Consider the following 16,030-nt stretch of genomic DNA (forward strand, 5'->3'; position numbering starts at 1 on the left):
AAGTGGGCAAAACCGTGTGAGCGCAGGGGAGAATTGTCTCACTCCTGCTACATGAATACAAACAATGTAACAAAACATTGAAGGAACAGCTTGACAATGTAGGATGCTGTCATTCCCATATGGAATAGAAATTGAAGAAAAATATTAAAAAAATGTACATTTTCAGTCACTTTCAGTTTATGTTTCATATACATATTATGCAACATATAAGGCTTATGTAAGTCACTCTTGAAAGTGACCAGTTTTGCATAAGTACTCAAATCATACAAGTTATATTTTGTACAAATGTACTTATGTGGTGTCTGATGTTTCAAACAAAAGAGATACAAACTTATAAGATTTATGTTTTTTTTCCCCATATGTCTTCCTTTATGCGTGTGCACCTAAATAACATACAGTATATTGTACAGCGCCATATACACAGTACAACTATCTTAAACCCACGGTATTAAGTTTTGGATTATAACTCTATTAGTATAATTTGCAATTCAGCAATGACTTAACATACTTTCAGGTATTAAGAGCCTTCTTTACTGCCAAATAGAAAGAAGCACCCCCTCACCCCCCCACCCCCACGTACAGTATCTCTACATTATGGAGCAGCCTACCTTCCATCAATTAATCATCACCACTTTCATCTTTAATTAATCTCACTATTTTTGAAGCTTTCCTTTTCACACACTATAGAAGTACTACTGACACACACACACACACGCACCCTTGTTCTTTTAAATGTTCTGGGTTGTACAAATGCACACACAAACACAAATGTGGGGGTTTGTGGAGGGGGATGACACAACGCAGTGTAGCCAAAGCTGTTAACTGCTGACAACAAGGAAGGAGCGTTATATCCGCTCTGATTCCTTCACACACATCAGGAACGCGCAGTGAGAGTGATGAGACGAGGGGGCGAAACAAACAGATGAGATTTCCTCTGGTACTCACACACACACACGCACGCACAGACACACACGCACACATACTCTCTATGGACAAAACAAAGAACACATATGGTTGTGAACTTACAAGAACACACAACAGATTCTCAGGTTCTCACTATACACTAAAGGCATGCTTGGATGAGTTTGGTGTGGATAAACTTCATGTTTGGGTGAAGTAGAACAGAGATGCTGAGCTTGCAGGCCTTCTCACGGGTCCAACATCAAATACCTCTGATTATCTTTTAGAAGGTTTTCATGGAAAAGTGGAAGTAGTAGCAAAAGGACCTACCCTGATTCATTTGAAGACAGATGATGACATTGCATAAGATGAGTCCAAGTCACATTATGCAGACTTTTAACAGTTGTCCAAGGTGTGCAGCCCCCGACAGGAGCTGCAAGCCACAAATAATCACATTGGTGGAGAAACTGAAGAGAGTGTTTGAAGGAAGAATGTTAGCATAAAAGTGGAATGAGTTCAAGCAACAAGCGACATATGTGTCAAACTCAAAAGCCATCATCTTTAGTGCAGCAAAGCATGCTGGAAATGCGTAATCTGCCCATTCCACAGCTGCAAACTCTTCTTGGTTAATGTTTTTTGTGTTGATATAAAATACTGAATGCTGAAGAGGCGGTTCATCAAAAATCACTTTATCGAAGTGGGCTTCAGGTTGTTTACCAACCAAGCTTATATGCTAACTCTGGTAGGTAGAACAGGAAGAAACGTTTACAAGAATATCAATGACCGCACATTAAAGAGTGAAGAGACCAGATGCATTGAGGGGGATAAAGATGGAGCTGCCTGAGGAGTAAAAGTCACTATAGAACAGTTTTCATCACTGTACTGTAGTGTACTGTGGTGTACTGTCTATAGTTCAGATCCCACATTGTCAACATTTTAAACATTCAAAGCCCATCTGCTTACAATGGTGCTATATGGAAGTGGCGCCACCTAACCAACTTCCGTGTGCAACAGCTACTGTAGCTATTTAAACTGTATGAAATGTATCCAGTGTGATAACGACCTCTAGCGGTAGAATGGTGATATCGCATGCTATAATACAGTAATGCTATAAACCTTTTTTTATACATTTGCTGTCGACGCCCATATGTTTAGGGGAAAATAGTCAACATCCAAATTGTTATGCCATGTTTTTACTAAATATTTCTTATAATAAACGTGGCAATAAATGCATGTTTGCGTGGCACGTTACGTCATCACGTCCTCCGAGCGTCTAAACTGTGGCCGTGACTGTCCTTCATCCGTCCACATCCTGCTAGGCTCGACTCCCTGAACAAGATGGCCCTGCTCAAGTCCAACAAGGTGTTCTTCTGTCTGGGTAACATCACCCCATCTCTAGGGGTTCTATCCGCCCGTAACAGGTAAAAAGCGATATTGTATTGAAATGCTACTTTAGCCGTGTATGTCTCACTAATGCTAGTCTTTGCCGTAAATGCTTGTAAATGCGGTACTTAATGATTCTTACTAGCTTTACAAGCTCGTATACTAGAATAGCAACGCTAATGCTAGCCAGCAAGCTAAAGCAGACAGGGGTCATAGGGTACGGCAGGCCTTCTCGTCTGAACTGTCAGCTTCTTTGCATCAAGCGTGGCCCATTTAGGCTTCATTTCACGGCCAGCATGAATATCACATCCACCTGTTGTGGCAGTTTTTGCAGTAATCGATATGATGTCAGTATTGTCAAAACTTGCTGATAAAGAAAGTCACGTTGGAATCAACGCCACTTTCAGTTCAGCTGGTACGCAGGGTTAGAGGATTAAGCAGCATTGCTACATTACGGTAGCTTTTCGATCAGTGCTGGAAACGTGATGCAACAAACTAAATTGTTTTGTCCATTATTACGCTCTATTGGAGATTAATCTATCGTAAGGGGTGTTTTGGTTTTCGTGAAGACACTCTGCATGTCATTTGAGCCAAGCGACTTCTCGTAGTGGGCGAATTAGCGTAACCTGATTGGCTATTTTACTTCACTATCGGTTCGTTGATTGGTTGATTTGCAACGGCGTAGTACTGAATTGTAGCAGTCATGCCCTTTTGGCTTCGACCTATATTTGGAGGTCAAATCGCCTCTGCATATTTAGTGTATAGATTAAATACTATTTGTTAGCACTGAATTGTAAGTTCTTCCAGTTAAAATTGAGTTGTTTTTGCTTGCATTCTGGGTTCTGTGGGCGTGTCTTCTCTTATACTTGAACCTCACCCTTCTAGTTTGATTATGTGATATTTTTTCTTTAGTTGGGTGCCAACACTGGTATGTTAAGATATATTATGTATAGAGATGATGCACATGACTGCGGCAGTAAGCTTGGCTCAGCCTTTGGTCTATTGATCCCTGATAGCTTGGCTAATGTTTTCAAAAGTTGTAGTTCATTTGTTCAAAGGTTGAATGTGATGAACTGCAATTGATCTCTTGACGTCAGTGTTTAGGAATTATTTTCCCATCGGGATGTGAGAATGTGTCACCAAAGTACTTGATGCAGTTACAGCTAGTATTTGGAATGTGCACACCCTTTAATGCACAAGTCTTGCTGATTTGGCTGATTATTATAATTATTTGAAAGTGACTGGAGACTGGAGTTGCCCTTTGCAGGGATTTCAGTCCTAATTTTAGCAGCAAAGTTAAGAGGGTTTACAAAGCAGAAGAAACCTGAGACAATATATCAGTGGCAACATGCAATGACGACCAAATGTAATTTATGCACAGTATTTGCATTAAAAAAGCTGTTTCTTTCAACATTAATTGCAGTTCACAATCATGAAAATGCAATGGTAAATAATTAGATTTTTAATTTTTTTTCTATTTATCTATCTCTGTATCTATCTAGATTTTTTCTATAATTGAATTAGTATTTTCACAAGTAGTTTCTACATCAGCACGGCCTCCTAAGTGCACATGATCAGTTAAGCTCAAGTATTAGGTTCACATGGTGATACAGTCACACTGCTATTATATTGTATTAGCATGACCAGTGTGACATGAGGCCATGAAAGGCTTAAAGGGGAACTACAGAGTAACAATCGTCATGTGTAACATGAACGCATATTTCTTTCTCTTTTCTGTGCATTCTATCACGAGAAAATGAGTTAATATGAGCTAGCTAACAAGGGATGTCATGGGAAATACCTATTTTAACACTATAGCTCTTGCAAATAAACCACTCAAACACCAACAGTGTTGCATTGCATTGTTAGCTAGCTCTTATTAACTCATTTTCTGGTGTTATAATGCACAGAAAAGGGAAATAAATACTATGTGTTCATGTTTCACATAATGATTGTGAATGATGGGCAAAATTCCCCAAAACTGCAGTTCCCCTTTTTAAGAGATGGCAGGTTTTAAGTTCATGTTAGTGATCTTGTGCATGATGGGTGTAATTTTTTTCCCTTGCATCTTTGCAGCTCATGGTGGAGTGGAGTGCAGATGGGTCCCCCCGATCCCATCCTGGGGGTGACCGAGGCCTTCAAGAGGGACACCAACCCCAAGAAGATGAACCTGGGAGTCGGAGCCTACAGAGATGACCAGGGCAAACCTTTTGTTCTCAGCTGTGTTCGCAAGGTAATGCTGCACGTAAATGCATGATAGTGCTCCCTCACTAGCAATTTCCGGTACTTTTTTGGTACAAGCTGACATTTATTGTATTAATATATTTTAAAAATATGACATATTTTAGCTTCTGTAGCTTTAATTTGTATTCTTGTGGGTGTCGACATTGCCTCCTGACTTTGGCTTCATTTTCATTGCTTTTGGACTGAATGCTGTTAAAAGCAACACTCCCATGAGATTGGTGTATAGGTACCAAAACATGGTACCTTTTTGATTTTATGCGAGTCTGTGCCTGTAAAAGTACAGATTTCTGTACCCATCCCTCCATAAACGGTAGTGTATTCCATAGATTAAGGTACAGTATGTCTATGTAAAGTCTCTCTATTGTTTTCTTCAGGCAGAGGCTTTGATTGCATCAAAACAGCTGGATAAGGAATATCTTCCCATTGGCGGTTTGGGAGATTTTACCAAGGCTTGTGCCCAGCTTGCTCTTGGTGCTGATAATGAGGTCTTGAAGAGTGGCAGGGTAAGTTATTGGACATGTTAATTAAATGCAAACAAAATTTGTATATGGTCATTACATTTTCAAACTGGTCATCTCCCAACAGAACATCACTGTCCAGACAATCTCAGGAACTGGATCTTTGCGCATTGGAGCTAACTTTCTGGTAATGCACCTGTGTGTTTAGCTAGGTTATGCCAAACAAACTCTAAAGTACAAGTAGGGCTGGATTTTCATGTCATTCATTTTTTTCTGGTACAGTCTCGTTTCCATGGCGGTTCCCGTGATGTGTACCTGCCAAAACCTTCCTGGGGCAACCACACACCCATCTTCAGAGATGCTGGCATGCAGCTCAAAGCTTACCGCTACTACGATCCTTCTACATGCGGCTTTGATTTCAGTGGAGCTCTGGAGGACATTTCCGTAAGACACAAGGATTAGTTATTTTTAAGAGTTAGTAGTCAACCGTATGATTTCATGGTCTATCCTGGAGCTAAATAATTGAGTTATATTTGGAGATTTATTTTAGGGATGTTTGATGATATATGCTTACGGTGTAAAAATTGTATAGTATACATACAGTGTGCTATATCGTCTCATTTAGAATGCCCATCGTCTGGCATTATTTCCTAGTTTCCCCTTTGGACCATAAATATTTCTAAGTCAGGGTCATAGTAAGATGTTCACTGATGTGCAAGCTTCAATTTGCAATAAAAGTGTTGGTTTATCAGGGTCAGCAAGGCATCTTCCATTAATTGGTCTTGACTTTTGTTGAGCCAAAATGTTAAATATGGCACTTTTTAGATAACTTGCATTACATATTGCAGTATAGCTTAATGTGCATAAACTACTCTGGATACTTGATCCTTCTTTCATTGTATTGTCACAGAAAATCCCAGAGCAAAGCGTGATCCTGCTGCATGCTTGTGCCCACAACCCCACCGGTGTGGACCCCAGGCCTGAGCAGTGGAAGGAAATATCTGACATTGTGAAGGTGCATACTCGCTTGCTCTGTAGTTTGAAATCATACATTAAATGTCTGCACACGTATCTCACTATCAGCCTTTGTGATGGTTCCAAAGGCGTTGTAGATAAGGACACCGTTCATGTTTATTGACTTGTGTTTGTCCTGTCCTGGACCCTTTTTTTTTTTTTTTTATCCCCGCTTTTCAGAAACGCAACTTGCTGGTGTTCTTTGACATGGCGTACCAGGGCTTCGCCAGTGGAGACATAGATCGTGATGCCTGGGCTGTGCGCTACTTCCTTGAGCAGGGCCACAACATCCTTCTGTCCCAGTCCTTTGCGAAAAACATGGGTCTCTATGGTCAGTCTCAATACACTATTGCAGGTTTTACCAAAACACATTTAAGTTTAGGTTACAAACTAACATAAATTATAATTTATTAATAGTTTTTTTTAAATAAAGGCTAACAGACAGCCACATTGGGACAAGGGGTGACTGATTAAGTCTTTAGCACCACCTAGTGGCCAGGTTTTGTCAGTTAACATGGTCCTTATTAAATGTGTGGTTTCATACTGAAAGCAGCAGCAGTGACGGGAGTTCTTCTTCATATTTTGTCCTTTTTTACAGGTGAGCGTGTGGGGGGCTTTACTGTGGTGTGTAAAGACAATGAGGAGGCAAAGAGGGTGGAGTCTCAACTGAAGATCCTCATCAGACCCATTTACTCCAACCCACCAATGAATGGTGCAAGAATTGCCACAACGATTCTTAACACCCCAGACCTGCGATCACTTTGGTAAAGATTGCTAGATTACTGTGTAGAAATAATGGCATATGCCAAAAGTACATTTGTTCCTGTTTGTGTGGCAGGCTGGAGGAGGTCCATGGGATGGCCAATCGCATTATCAAGATGAGAGAACAGCTCGTGGCTGGCCTGAAAAAGCATGGCTCCTCCCACAACTGGCAGCATGTCATCGACCAGATTGGCATGTTCTGCTTTACAGGCCTGAAGCCTGAACAGGTACACAAGTGCTTCTCAAATAGTGAGAGGGGGGCGGCGACACGGTGAACTGTCAGGGGGGGACGTGAGAGCAGAGTACTTTCAATGTTGGTGTGGCATGTACACATTTTTCATACTCTACGTACAATTTGACTCTTCAATATGCTTGTATTATTCACAAATCTCCATATTGTTGTATTTTCCTGGTTTCAGGTTTAATTTCGGTTCTTGTCCTATCATTATTATTATTATTATTTTTTTTTTCCTCTTGCAGGTTGAGCGCCTGACGAAAGAGTTTTCTGTGTACATGACCAAGGATGGCAGGATCTCCATGGCAGGCGTGTCCTCCGGGAACGTGGGATACTTGGCGGAGGCCATCCATGCTGTCTCAAAGTAGACTGGCTCCTGCTGGGAGAACAACATTCAATTAGCGAGGATAAAGGAGGGTTGATATATCACTCTCTATCCATTTCTCCACATTTCACTTCTAGTGTATGGTTAGACATTGCCTACTGTCCAACTTGTTGCTGTTAAAATGGTTTACTTATTTTGTTTTTCCCCAAAATAATAACAATAATGTGATCCCCCTGCTAAATTGTTAAATATGTACAGCTGACAGATATCTTGTCTTTTCTTATTGTATGAAACAAACTTGGCTGCTGTTCTTCAGGGTAACATGACAAGTGAGCTGATTGGCTGTGTGAAATAGAAGCAAGTGTAAATGTTGTCTTTTAGGGTGGAAGCACTTTATTCAAAGAAAGCACTATTTAAGTTCAAAATTGGCACTGAGAAACTTGATTAGTTCACAAAATGAACTAATCAATCACTCAATACTCTTATTGTCATTGTTTTGGAATGTACTTGATCTGTATCTTAGTAGTATTCACAATTGAATCAAATGGACTTAAGTTGTTGGTGGAACAGCAGTTTCTCAGTTTATTTCTACGCGGTAAACCACATAAGTCAGGCAAGCCAAAAATACGTATTGAGCTCAGTACATAATGGATATAAGAAGTGAATGATTTACCAACATAATGTTTATTCAGTCCATTCACTTCTTTATGCAGGATTATTTCAGCAACAAGGACTTTGTATTTAATATTGGTTCAGCCACTTGGGGGGCTTTCAGGTGTCATCTGGGAATGCGGATGATATTTTTTGAATGTCATCTTTTGCCTCTGTATTCTGCATACTTAAACATTGGTCATGTGCATCACAAAACTACAATAAATCATTCAAGAGTTTCTGTTCTAATATTCGTTATTGTGGAGAAGAAGCTAATGAAATTACTTGCAAAATGAATAGAGTCATTACAATAGTGGACTCAATTGTACTTATTTGTAAGTAATGTATTTGTAATTCGAAATGAATCAGTGTTTATGTGATTCTACGCAGAAATTGGTTATTTGCGGGTAAAGATGAACAAGTATAGACAAAGGACTACAATACCCACAATGCGACAGTCACGTGAGCTTTTGTCACGTGACATTCAGCCTTATCAGGCTCTCAAAACAATAGAGACACCATTCATGGCTCTTTCAAGGGAGTCGGATCTCGAGGAGACGTTCATTTCATAGAGCTGTTCAAAAGACTGGCTCGTTATATCTATTACTGTATTTTTTTCACAAGCCAACCGAGGTATCGTTACCAAGGCTTTGGTCGGAAAATCTACCGATCAGAATTATTTTGAGAAATTGATTATAATTATTTTTTTTATTCTGAATATTACATGGGGTGGTGCCATATACCAATGCTTTGACACTGCGAGCAATATAACTTTGCGGCACAATTTAAACTACAGATAGTTTACAGGCTACAGATAACTTATGCAAAACAACAATTTATCCACACAATACAATTTGTACATAATATAGTTTTTCTTTTTACAAAATACCACATCGGTCGTTCACCTGAAGGGTCAGACTCATGGGACACACAGGTGCTGACAAGGAAAGCATATAAGCACGAGTTGTTTTTATATGCAACTGGGAGTCGGTTCTCATCGTTTATACAGAAGAGCCGTTCAAAAGACTAGACTCGTTCGCGAATGTTACAATCACACAGTAACGCGCTGCTTCGGTTGCAACTCTTCCTTTTTGTCTTTTCTGAATGACTGAGCTATTGAAAAAATCTGTATTTTATCATCTTCGTGTCGCCGAAGATGGCCCACATTGGTGAAGATAAACACTGTAAGTATTGTGTGTTATTTTTCGATGATTGAACGTATAGTACTGGCGTGTTTGACAATGTAGCTAATGTAGCTAAACAACCAGGACTGATTGAAAAACAAAGGGTTGAGTGCCCTGACAGCTCTATATTGTTACGGTAATGAGATTGGCTGTGTATTTTTAATTAGCATATAACGCTTTGATTGAGTTTCGGTCCACCTTGTCTGTAATGAGTGTAGCCATCATCACGTCCCCTGTATGTTAGCTTCACTTCCACTTCTGCTGACCTCACTGGAGATCCACATTATCCACTAGTTTGTGTAGGTAACATCTACTCACAATTTCTGCCTTTTTTCCATTTAATATCAAGGACTAATTTGTATTGATTCAGTTTATTGTAAAGACATGGGGTGTTTGTTTCCCCGCTTTGAGGTTTTGTAATAATGTGTTTGCAGTACATCAGCATATTAATGAGGAGGGAGTTTAGCAGGTTTTATTTAATATAATATTAGGTACCGCTGCGTAAAATTGGAAATTCAACTTGAAAATTAATGATATCCAAGTTTACATGTATAAATGCTTTCATTCCAGATTACCAAATGGATCCACCAGCTCACTAATAGTAATTACAACAGTAGTATTGACTACTTTTACACTCTTTTGGACACTAGGGATTTATTTGTCAATCCACATAGTTTTTCTTGAACCTGGATCACAGAGTTGGGGACTACACTTCTGGGGTGCACAGGACTCTGCGACCCAAACTACTTCTAGTTAGTTCATGGCAATCAACACTGATATTGAGGACTGGGGAGCAGTCGGCAGTAATGATTCAGGAGAGCGAGCCTGGCTCTTGCAGAGCCCCAGCGTGGACTCTGTACAGCATCTTGAGTCGGAGATGAGGCAGAGCAGGGGAGTGTCGTCCTGGGGAGCCGTTTTCATCGTGGTGAACGCAGCTCTGGGTGCAGGTCTGCTCAACTTCCCAGCAGCCTTCAATATGGCTGGAGGAGTCACGGCAGGAGTGATGCTTCAAATGGTGAGGCCCACCTTAATTGTACTTATGCAACTGCATAGGATGTTCAGTATTGTCTTAAATTAACAGTTTAATCTAATTTTGCACTATACATTTCTACCTCTTTTGAATTTTAACAAATAATCAGAACTAGCAATATTGTGATAATGCATTCTCAACTGTTTTTCTCCTTGCTTTTTCTTTTTCAGTTTATGCTGATCTTCATTATTAGCGGGCTGGTCATTTTAGGCTACTGCTCCCAGGTTAGTGACACCTTCACACACACTGTATCCCCTTTTTTTCCGATATCAACCTCACATCTTCACATATACTCCCTCCCCCCCCATCATTAGTAGTAAGGTATTGTGCAATAAAAACACAGACTTTCACTTCCGCAATGACACATTGACTCATATTTGTCATGTTTGGTCTAGTATGTTAATTGTGAATGAGTTGTTGCTATGACAACGGCCACAACATTAGGTGCAACATTTATTAAGGTCCTAAACAAGATCTATATCATAAATTCCATACCACCGCAATCTACAACCACATAGTATATTAAAAGTGTTGTTAAATGTATCTCCAATGAAGCTGCATTACAGTTTGCTTTGGATTCCTCAGGTCAGCAACGAGAGCACCTATCAGGAGGTCGTTCGAGCCACTTGTGGAAAAGTCACAGGGGTCTTATGTGAAGTCGCCATCGCCATTTACACCTTTGGCACTTGCATCGCTTTCTTCATCGTAATTGGAGACCAGCTTGACCGCTGTAAGTAGATGACTATAGTTGTGCATCAGTTGCTCCTTACAAATATTAAATTCTGTGACAGTTGGCCTTTTTGAATGCAGTCTGCCATACTGGTTAGAATAGAAGTGAGGTGACAGCCAATCTGGTCACTTGACTGAACATATCTCCATATTGACGATAAGTGGGCAGCCTGCTGTATAGTGAAGAAGTCCTGCTGGTTTGGCTCACAGCTCACATTTTTAATCCCATCATGAAGCATCTCAATCCTGACATCAGGATGACAAAGAATGAATCATGTGATTTTCATAACGGCAGCACTAAAACCATCCAATAAAGTTCCAGAGACTGTCAAAGTACAGTGACACTGGTGGTGGAGCAACAAATAAAAATATGTTGATTGTTTCAGCAATGTTAGAAATGACTGAACTTTTCTTGGATTCCCACATCCTGCTTTTATTTACTTTTCCTCAAGTGTGTCAAAACAGGAAGTCAAAGCTGGTGCCTTCGCTGATGAGGAAAAAGAGCACATAGTTTGTTAGTACTCAGCTTTTTAGCACCGTATTTATGTTGCTCATGTGACCATGTCATGCAGCGCTGTGTGCCAACATGCTGACAACGACGAAATTTGTCTCCTTGCCCGGGTCTGGCATTAGACTGTGGTCTTCCATGGCCTTTTTTAAGTCGTTTTACCTTCTCACCGTGTCTTTTTTTTGTTGTCACAGTGATTGCTGTGATGGCTCATGAAGGGGATGATGCAGTCAGCAATCACTGGTTCACCGACCGCAAGTTTACCATCGTTGTCACCGCAGTCCTGGTCATTCTCCCTTTGTCCATCCCCAAAGAGATTGGATTCCAGAAATATGCCAGGTATCTCACCTCATAAACTGCTTACCTCAGCTTAGAAGGTTATGTACTCATCATCGCATACATTTTTTTTTAAAATATTGTAGTATTTCATATTAAAAATGAAAGCACTCACAATTAAATGCATTATGTTGCTAGAAGTTATGTTTGATGAGCTTTGTTTGCTGCTACACAAAAACCTGTGATAATTTCAATGAGACTGTGGAGGAGTGGTAATTGAACCAATTGTGCAGACCTGCACCAAATTCTACTTCCAGGAATTACTAGATTTTTTAAAAACATATTTATCAAATACTAAGGACATTTTGTAAATATTTTTTTCATTAATTCATTCATTTTCTACCGCTTTTTCCTCACGAGGGTCGCAGGGGTGCTGGAGCCTATCCCAGCTGTCTTCGGGGTGAGAGGCGGGGTACACCCTGGACTGGTCGCCAGCCAATCACAGGGCACATATAGACAAACAACCATTCACACTCACATTCATACCTATGGACAATTTGGAGTCGCCAATTAACCTAGCATGTTTTTGGAATGTGGGAGGAAACCGGAGTACCCGGAGAAAACCCACGCATGCACGGGGAGAACATGCAAACTCCACACTGAGATGGCTGAGGGTGGAATTGAACCCTGGTCTGGCATTTTTTTGTGATTTTTAAAAAAATTTATATTCTGAAATTTCTTCAATTAGGAGGTGTTAAGATGTAAAATTTCCTACTGATCGAAATGATTTGGCCTCTTGTTGCTATTACGTCTTTAACTAGCCACTTATTGGTGAATCCCAACTGTATCCCTCTCTTTTTGCAGTGCTCTGAGTGTGATGGGAACCTGGTACGTTACCACAGTGGTGATTATAAAATACATCTGGCCTGATAAAGAAGTCATGCCAGGTGTTTTTCCCACCAGGTGAGGGCGCCACACAACTTCTTCCATGTGCCATTTTGATAAATGATCGAAAACTGTTGACATCTTTTGATTTATTCCTACATTATCACTGTGTTTTTTCAGTTCTGCGTCATGGACTGCAGTTTTCAATGCAATGCCAACCATATGCTTTGGTTTCCAGGTAACTGAATACATTCAAGATCATTAAAATGATTTTAAAGGATATATTTTTTAACCAGTCCTCTTCCTTCTAGTGCCATGTAAGTTGTGTGCCCGTGTTCAACAGCATGAGCAAGAAAGCCATCAAACCTTGGGGACTTGTCGTCACTTTCAGCATGATTATCTGCCTCTTTGTTTACACAGGGACAGGTACAATTTTGAGTCTTGAGTCCAAAATAACACAAGTATTGATACTGTACACCCAATATTGTTTTTTTTTCCCTTTGGTCAGGTGTCTGTGGCTTCCTGACATTTGGCTCTGTTGTCAGCCAGGATGTACTGATGTCATATCCTTCTGATGACATTGCTGTGGCCATCGCCAGGGCATTCATTGTGGTCTGCGTGGTCACTTCATACCCTATTTTACATTTCTGTGGCAGGTAAGGACATACACCTCTATTTGAAGGCTAGCTATTCAGGATACATGATCTGAATGATAACAGACAAATCAAGATCTCTAACAACACTATCAGTATATTTCTGTCACTGTTTGCTATTGTGTTTCAGCATAATTGTAAGTGGTGTAGAACTGCAGTAAATCATACTTAGAGTCGTTTCTATGTACTATAAATGACATTAGGTGCTCAAAATACACTAGTAAGGTAGCAGTAATAGTACAGTACTCATATTTTCCTCTGTATGTTGTTTCTTCATCATTTCATGCACTAATATCTTGCAGAGCTGTTATTGAGGGCCTGTGGTTGCGCATGCAAGGCGAGCAGGTGGAGGTGTGTGTGCGGCGCGAACAGAGGCGGAGGATCCTGCAGACGCTCCTGTGGTTTATCATCACTCTCGTTCTCGCGCTCTTCATCCCCGACATCGGCCGCGTCATCTCGCTAATTGGAGGATTGGCGGCCTGCTTTATCTTCGTCTTTCCAGGTATCATGACTTCCTTGTGTTTAAAAAAAGTCTGTGCCACTTAAATGGCATACAGTAATGTTCAATTTATGTTCTGTTTGACAGGTTTGTGTTTGATGCAAGTCAAATTGTCAGAGACAGATCGTCGAACTACCAGGTGAGCATTTTAAATGTATTCTTTTTTTTTTATTACTGTGGTCAACAATGATATAGTGTACATAGTAATATGCTTCGTTGAATTCAACCACTCAGGACTTGGTATTGTAGATTATGTGTATAATAATAAATCAGCTGGGATAGGCTCCACCATACAGCGGATCAAAAATAGCAGTGTTGGTCACTGAATGGACACTATTTGGATAAACCCGCACTAACCCGCACAGACAACTTTTTAGATTTTGCAGAATCTGCACCTATTCCATCTGTATTTCCTTTGATTAGTGCATCCTGCCAAAACGGTCTGTTTTAATTTATTCCAACCACGACCTGCCTCCGGGCACGCCCACTCCGCTGTGATTGGTCACACGCCCCAAAGTGCCTTCTAACTATCAACCATATAAGGAAATCCGCCCCTCTGTGACATCACAAAGGGGCAGTTTCAACATGCCTTTGGAAACCGAGCGTTTTGAGCCATCCAAAACGTATTTTAGGGCTCACTTCCAAATGCGCAAACCCCATTATCTGAAACTTTGGCATCATTTTAACACAAGAATACAACATTCTAACTACATTTATAGGTCAGAAAAGTGGAAAAAGCAAAATAGGTCCCCTTTAATTGTCTTCATAGTGTACAAAAACACTACAATTAAAGCTAATTTGAACTTTGAACAGTTGAAGGTTCATAAAGGCATGCATGAGTTTGGTGCAGAAATGAATGGGTTATTATAATTAAATGAACTAGAACACAGTAAATGACTAACAAGTTTAAATTATTTTTGTGTTTGACCTGGCTCTAATTAGAGACACTGGTGGTTATTTTATTTTTTGTAGACCACACACCCGACAACTTTGCAGCCAATTGAACATAGAATTGATATGACATAGACACATTGATACTCTGTATAGATGAAAAGTGAATGAATGAACTCAAGTAGGTCTGACCGGTGTTTCATCCCCAGCTGGCATGGACAGGTGGTGTTCGCCGTCATTATGGTTACGCTCGGAGCGTTCATCTTTGGCCTCACTACGACTAACTCCATCTATCAGGATGTCGCCAGCTAAAAGGATTAGTTTCTCTCCAAGCCTGCAGATGTCACTGTTGTGACTATCCAGTGCTGCGATCATCAACTACAAAGCTTCTCTTGCATGACAAGTCCTTTTAAATCAAGCCAGACCTCCACATTGCACATCTGTACTTTAAAACCAGGAGTCGAGCAAAGACACCCCAGCATACCAAGTCAACCTCAGACACTTGTGCGTTTTGCTATCATGTTTAAATTGCATGTTTATTTTAAAATGTTGGTTTTAACCTGCAGCTGAAACAGGTTTGTGAATGCAGTCATTCCTCAGTGACTTCCGCTGTAATTTTGTTCGGGGGAATCAATCCTAAATGGACTTTGTATTGAAGACCATACAATCAAATAGATTTTTATAATGGAATTGCACAAATTGGTACATTGCATGTCATGGTGGATGTTTATCCTTAAAGAACATGTGCAGTATGTGACCTATTACTCAATCTCATTGAGGTCCAAACGGAGTTACATGCACCTTTTCACGTTTTGACTTGGTAACATTTGCCTGAAATGCTTGAATCTGCTTTCCAAATACCCAGTGACATTAACAGTAATTTGCAGGACCGCTAACTTGACGCTGTGTAGAGCTGAGGTGCTATGCAGGACAAGGAGCACCGACATGGTGCAGAATGTGAGACCAAAATTGATTTAGCAATGTTACTGTGACTGTATACAAAATCCTAGCATTTAAGTATCCACTACTCCACTAGACCGTGTACAACAATCCATCTTGATGAACAATTGAATGTAGTGTGAAGGCTCAAACCAGTAAAACAGTGGGAAGGTTTTTGTCTTGAGCTCCAGTGGCCGCGACTTTTAACACTACAGTAGATAATCAAATTCTATCTTTTAAAGCAATATTTCAGGTTTTATCAAGGGTCTGACAAGGGACAGGAATGTTTTTATTTTAAAATCACAGAACTTTTCTAAAGGGAAACCACGAGTACTATGTTTTTATGGCTTGAATTTTAAACATTTGTATCAAATGCTTTATGATTTCTCTTTTTGGTGCTGCAGTCTGCTGTTTATTGGAAGATATGAATAAATAGCTGCATTTATCTTGTTCTTATTTACTGT

The 16,030-nt window shown here is 40.2% G+C and overlaps 2 protein-coding genes across 2 annotated transcripts; both read left to right on the top strand.

The window, feature by feature from the left end:
* The first annotated feature begins 2,152 nt into the window (after positions 1-2,152).
* LOC131139380 (aspartate aminotransferase, mitochondrial) lies at positions 2,153-8,211 on the top strand. Its single transcript, XM_058088962.1, has 10 exons — positions 2,153-2,321; positions 4,360-4,516; positions 4,902-5,030; positions 5,113-5,172; positions 5,268-5,429; positions 5,896-6,000; positions 6,180-6,330; positions 6,598-6,763; positions 6,838-6,988; positions 7,242-8,211. Exons 1-10 carry the CDS (start codon positions 2,239-2,241, stop codon positions 7,362-7,364), a joined length of 1,287 nt encoding a protein of 428 aa, XP_057944945.1. The 5' UTR covers positions 2,153-2,238; the 3' UTR covers positions 7,365-8,211.
* Positions 8,212-8,994: 783 nt separating this feature from the next.
* Positions 8,995-16,011, top strand: slc38a7 (solute carrier family 38 member 7). Its single transcript, XM_058089055.1, has 12 exons — positions 8,995-9,156; positions 9,727-10,171; positions 10,357-10,410; positions 10,772-10,916; positions 11,618-11,762; positions 12,564-12,662; positions 12,765-12,822; positions 12,896-13,010; positions 13,093-13,240; positions 13,540-13,739; positions 13,824-13,875; positions 14,837-16,011. Exons 2-12 carry the CDS (start codon positions 9,917-9,919, stop codon positions 14,937-14,939), a joined length of 1,374 nt encoding a protein of 457 aa, XP_057945038.1. The 5' UTR covers positions 8,995-9,156; positions 9,727-9,916; the 3' UTR covers positions 14,940-16,011.
* Positions 16,012-16,030: the final 19 nt, after the last annotated feature.

Source organism: Doryrhamphus excisus, chromosome 12 (genome assembly GCF_030265055.1).
Source record: "Doryrhamphus excisus isolate RoL2022-K1 chromosome 12, RoL_Dexc_1.0, whole genome shotgun sequence".
Classification (NCBI taxonomy): domain Eukaryota; kingdom Metazoa; phylum Chordata; class Actinopteri; order Syngnathiformes; family Syngnathidae; genus Doryrhamphus; species Doryrhamphus excisus.

Bases quoted from the DNA above. Each gene is read 5' to 3' on its own strand.
- LOC131139380 (XM_058088962.1), top strand. From the start codon at position 2,239: ATGGCCCTGCTCAAGTCCAACAAGGTGTTCTTCTGTCTGGGTAACATC. The intron at 4,517-4,901 runs GTAATGCTGCAC...TGTTTTCTTCAG, and splicing joins TTCTCAGCTGTGTTCGCAAG to GCAGAGGCTTTGATTGCATC. The intron at 6,001-6,179 runs GTGCATACTCGC...CCCGCTTTTCAG, and splicing joins AAATATCTGACATTGTGAAG to AAACGCAACTTGCTGGTGTT.
- slc38a7 (XM_058089055.1), top strand. From the start codon at position 9,917: ATGGCAATCAACACTGATATTGAGGACTGGGGAGCAGTCGGCAGTAAT. The intron at 13,241-13,539 runs GTAAGGACATAC...AATATCTTGCAG, and splicing joins ATTTTACATTTCTGTGGCAG to AGCTGTTATTGAGGGCCTGT. The intron at 13,740-13,823 runs GTATCATGACTT...TCTGTTTGACAG, and splicing joins CTTTATCTTCGTCTTTCCAG to GTTTGTGTTTGATGCAAGTC.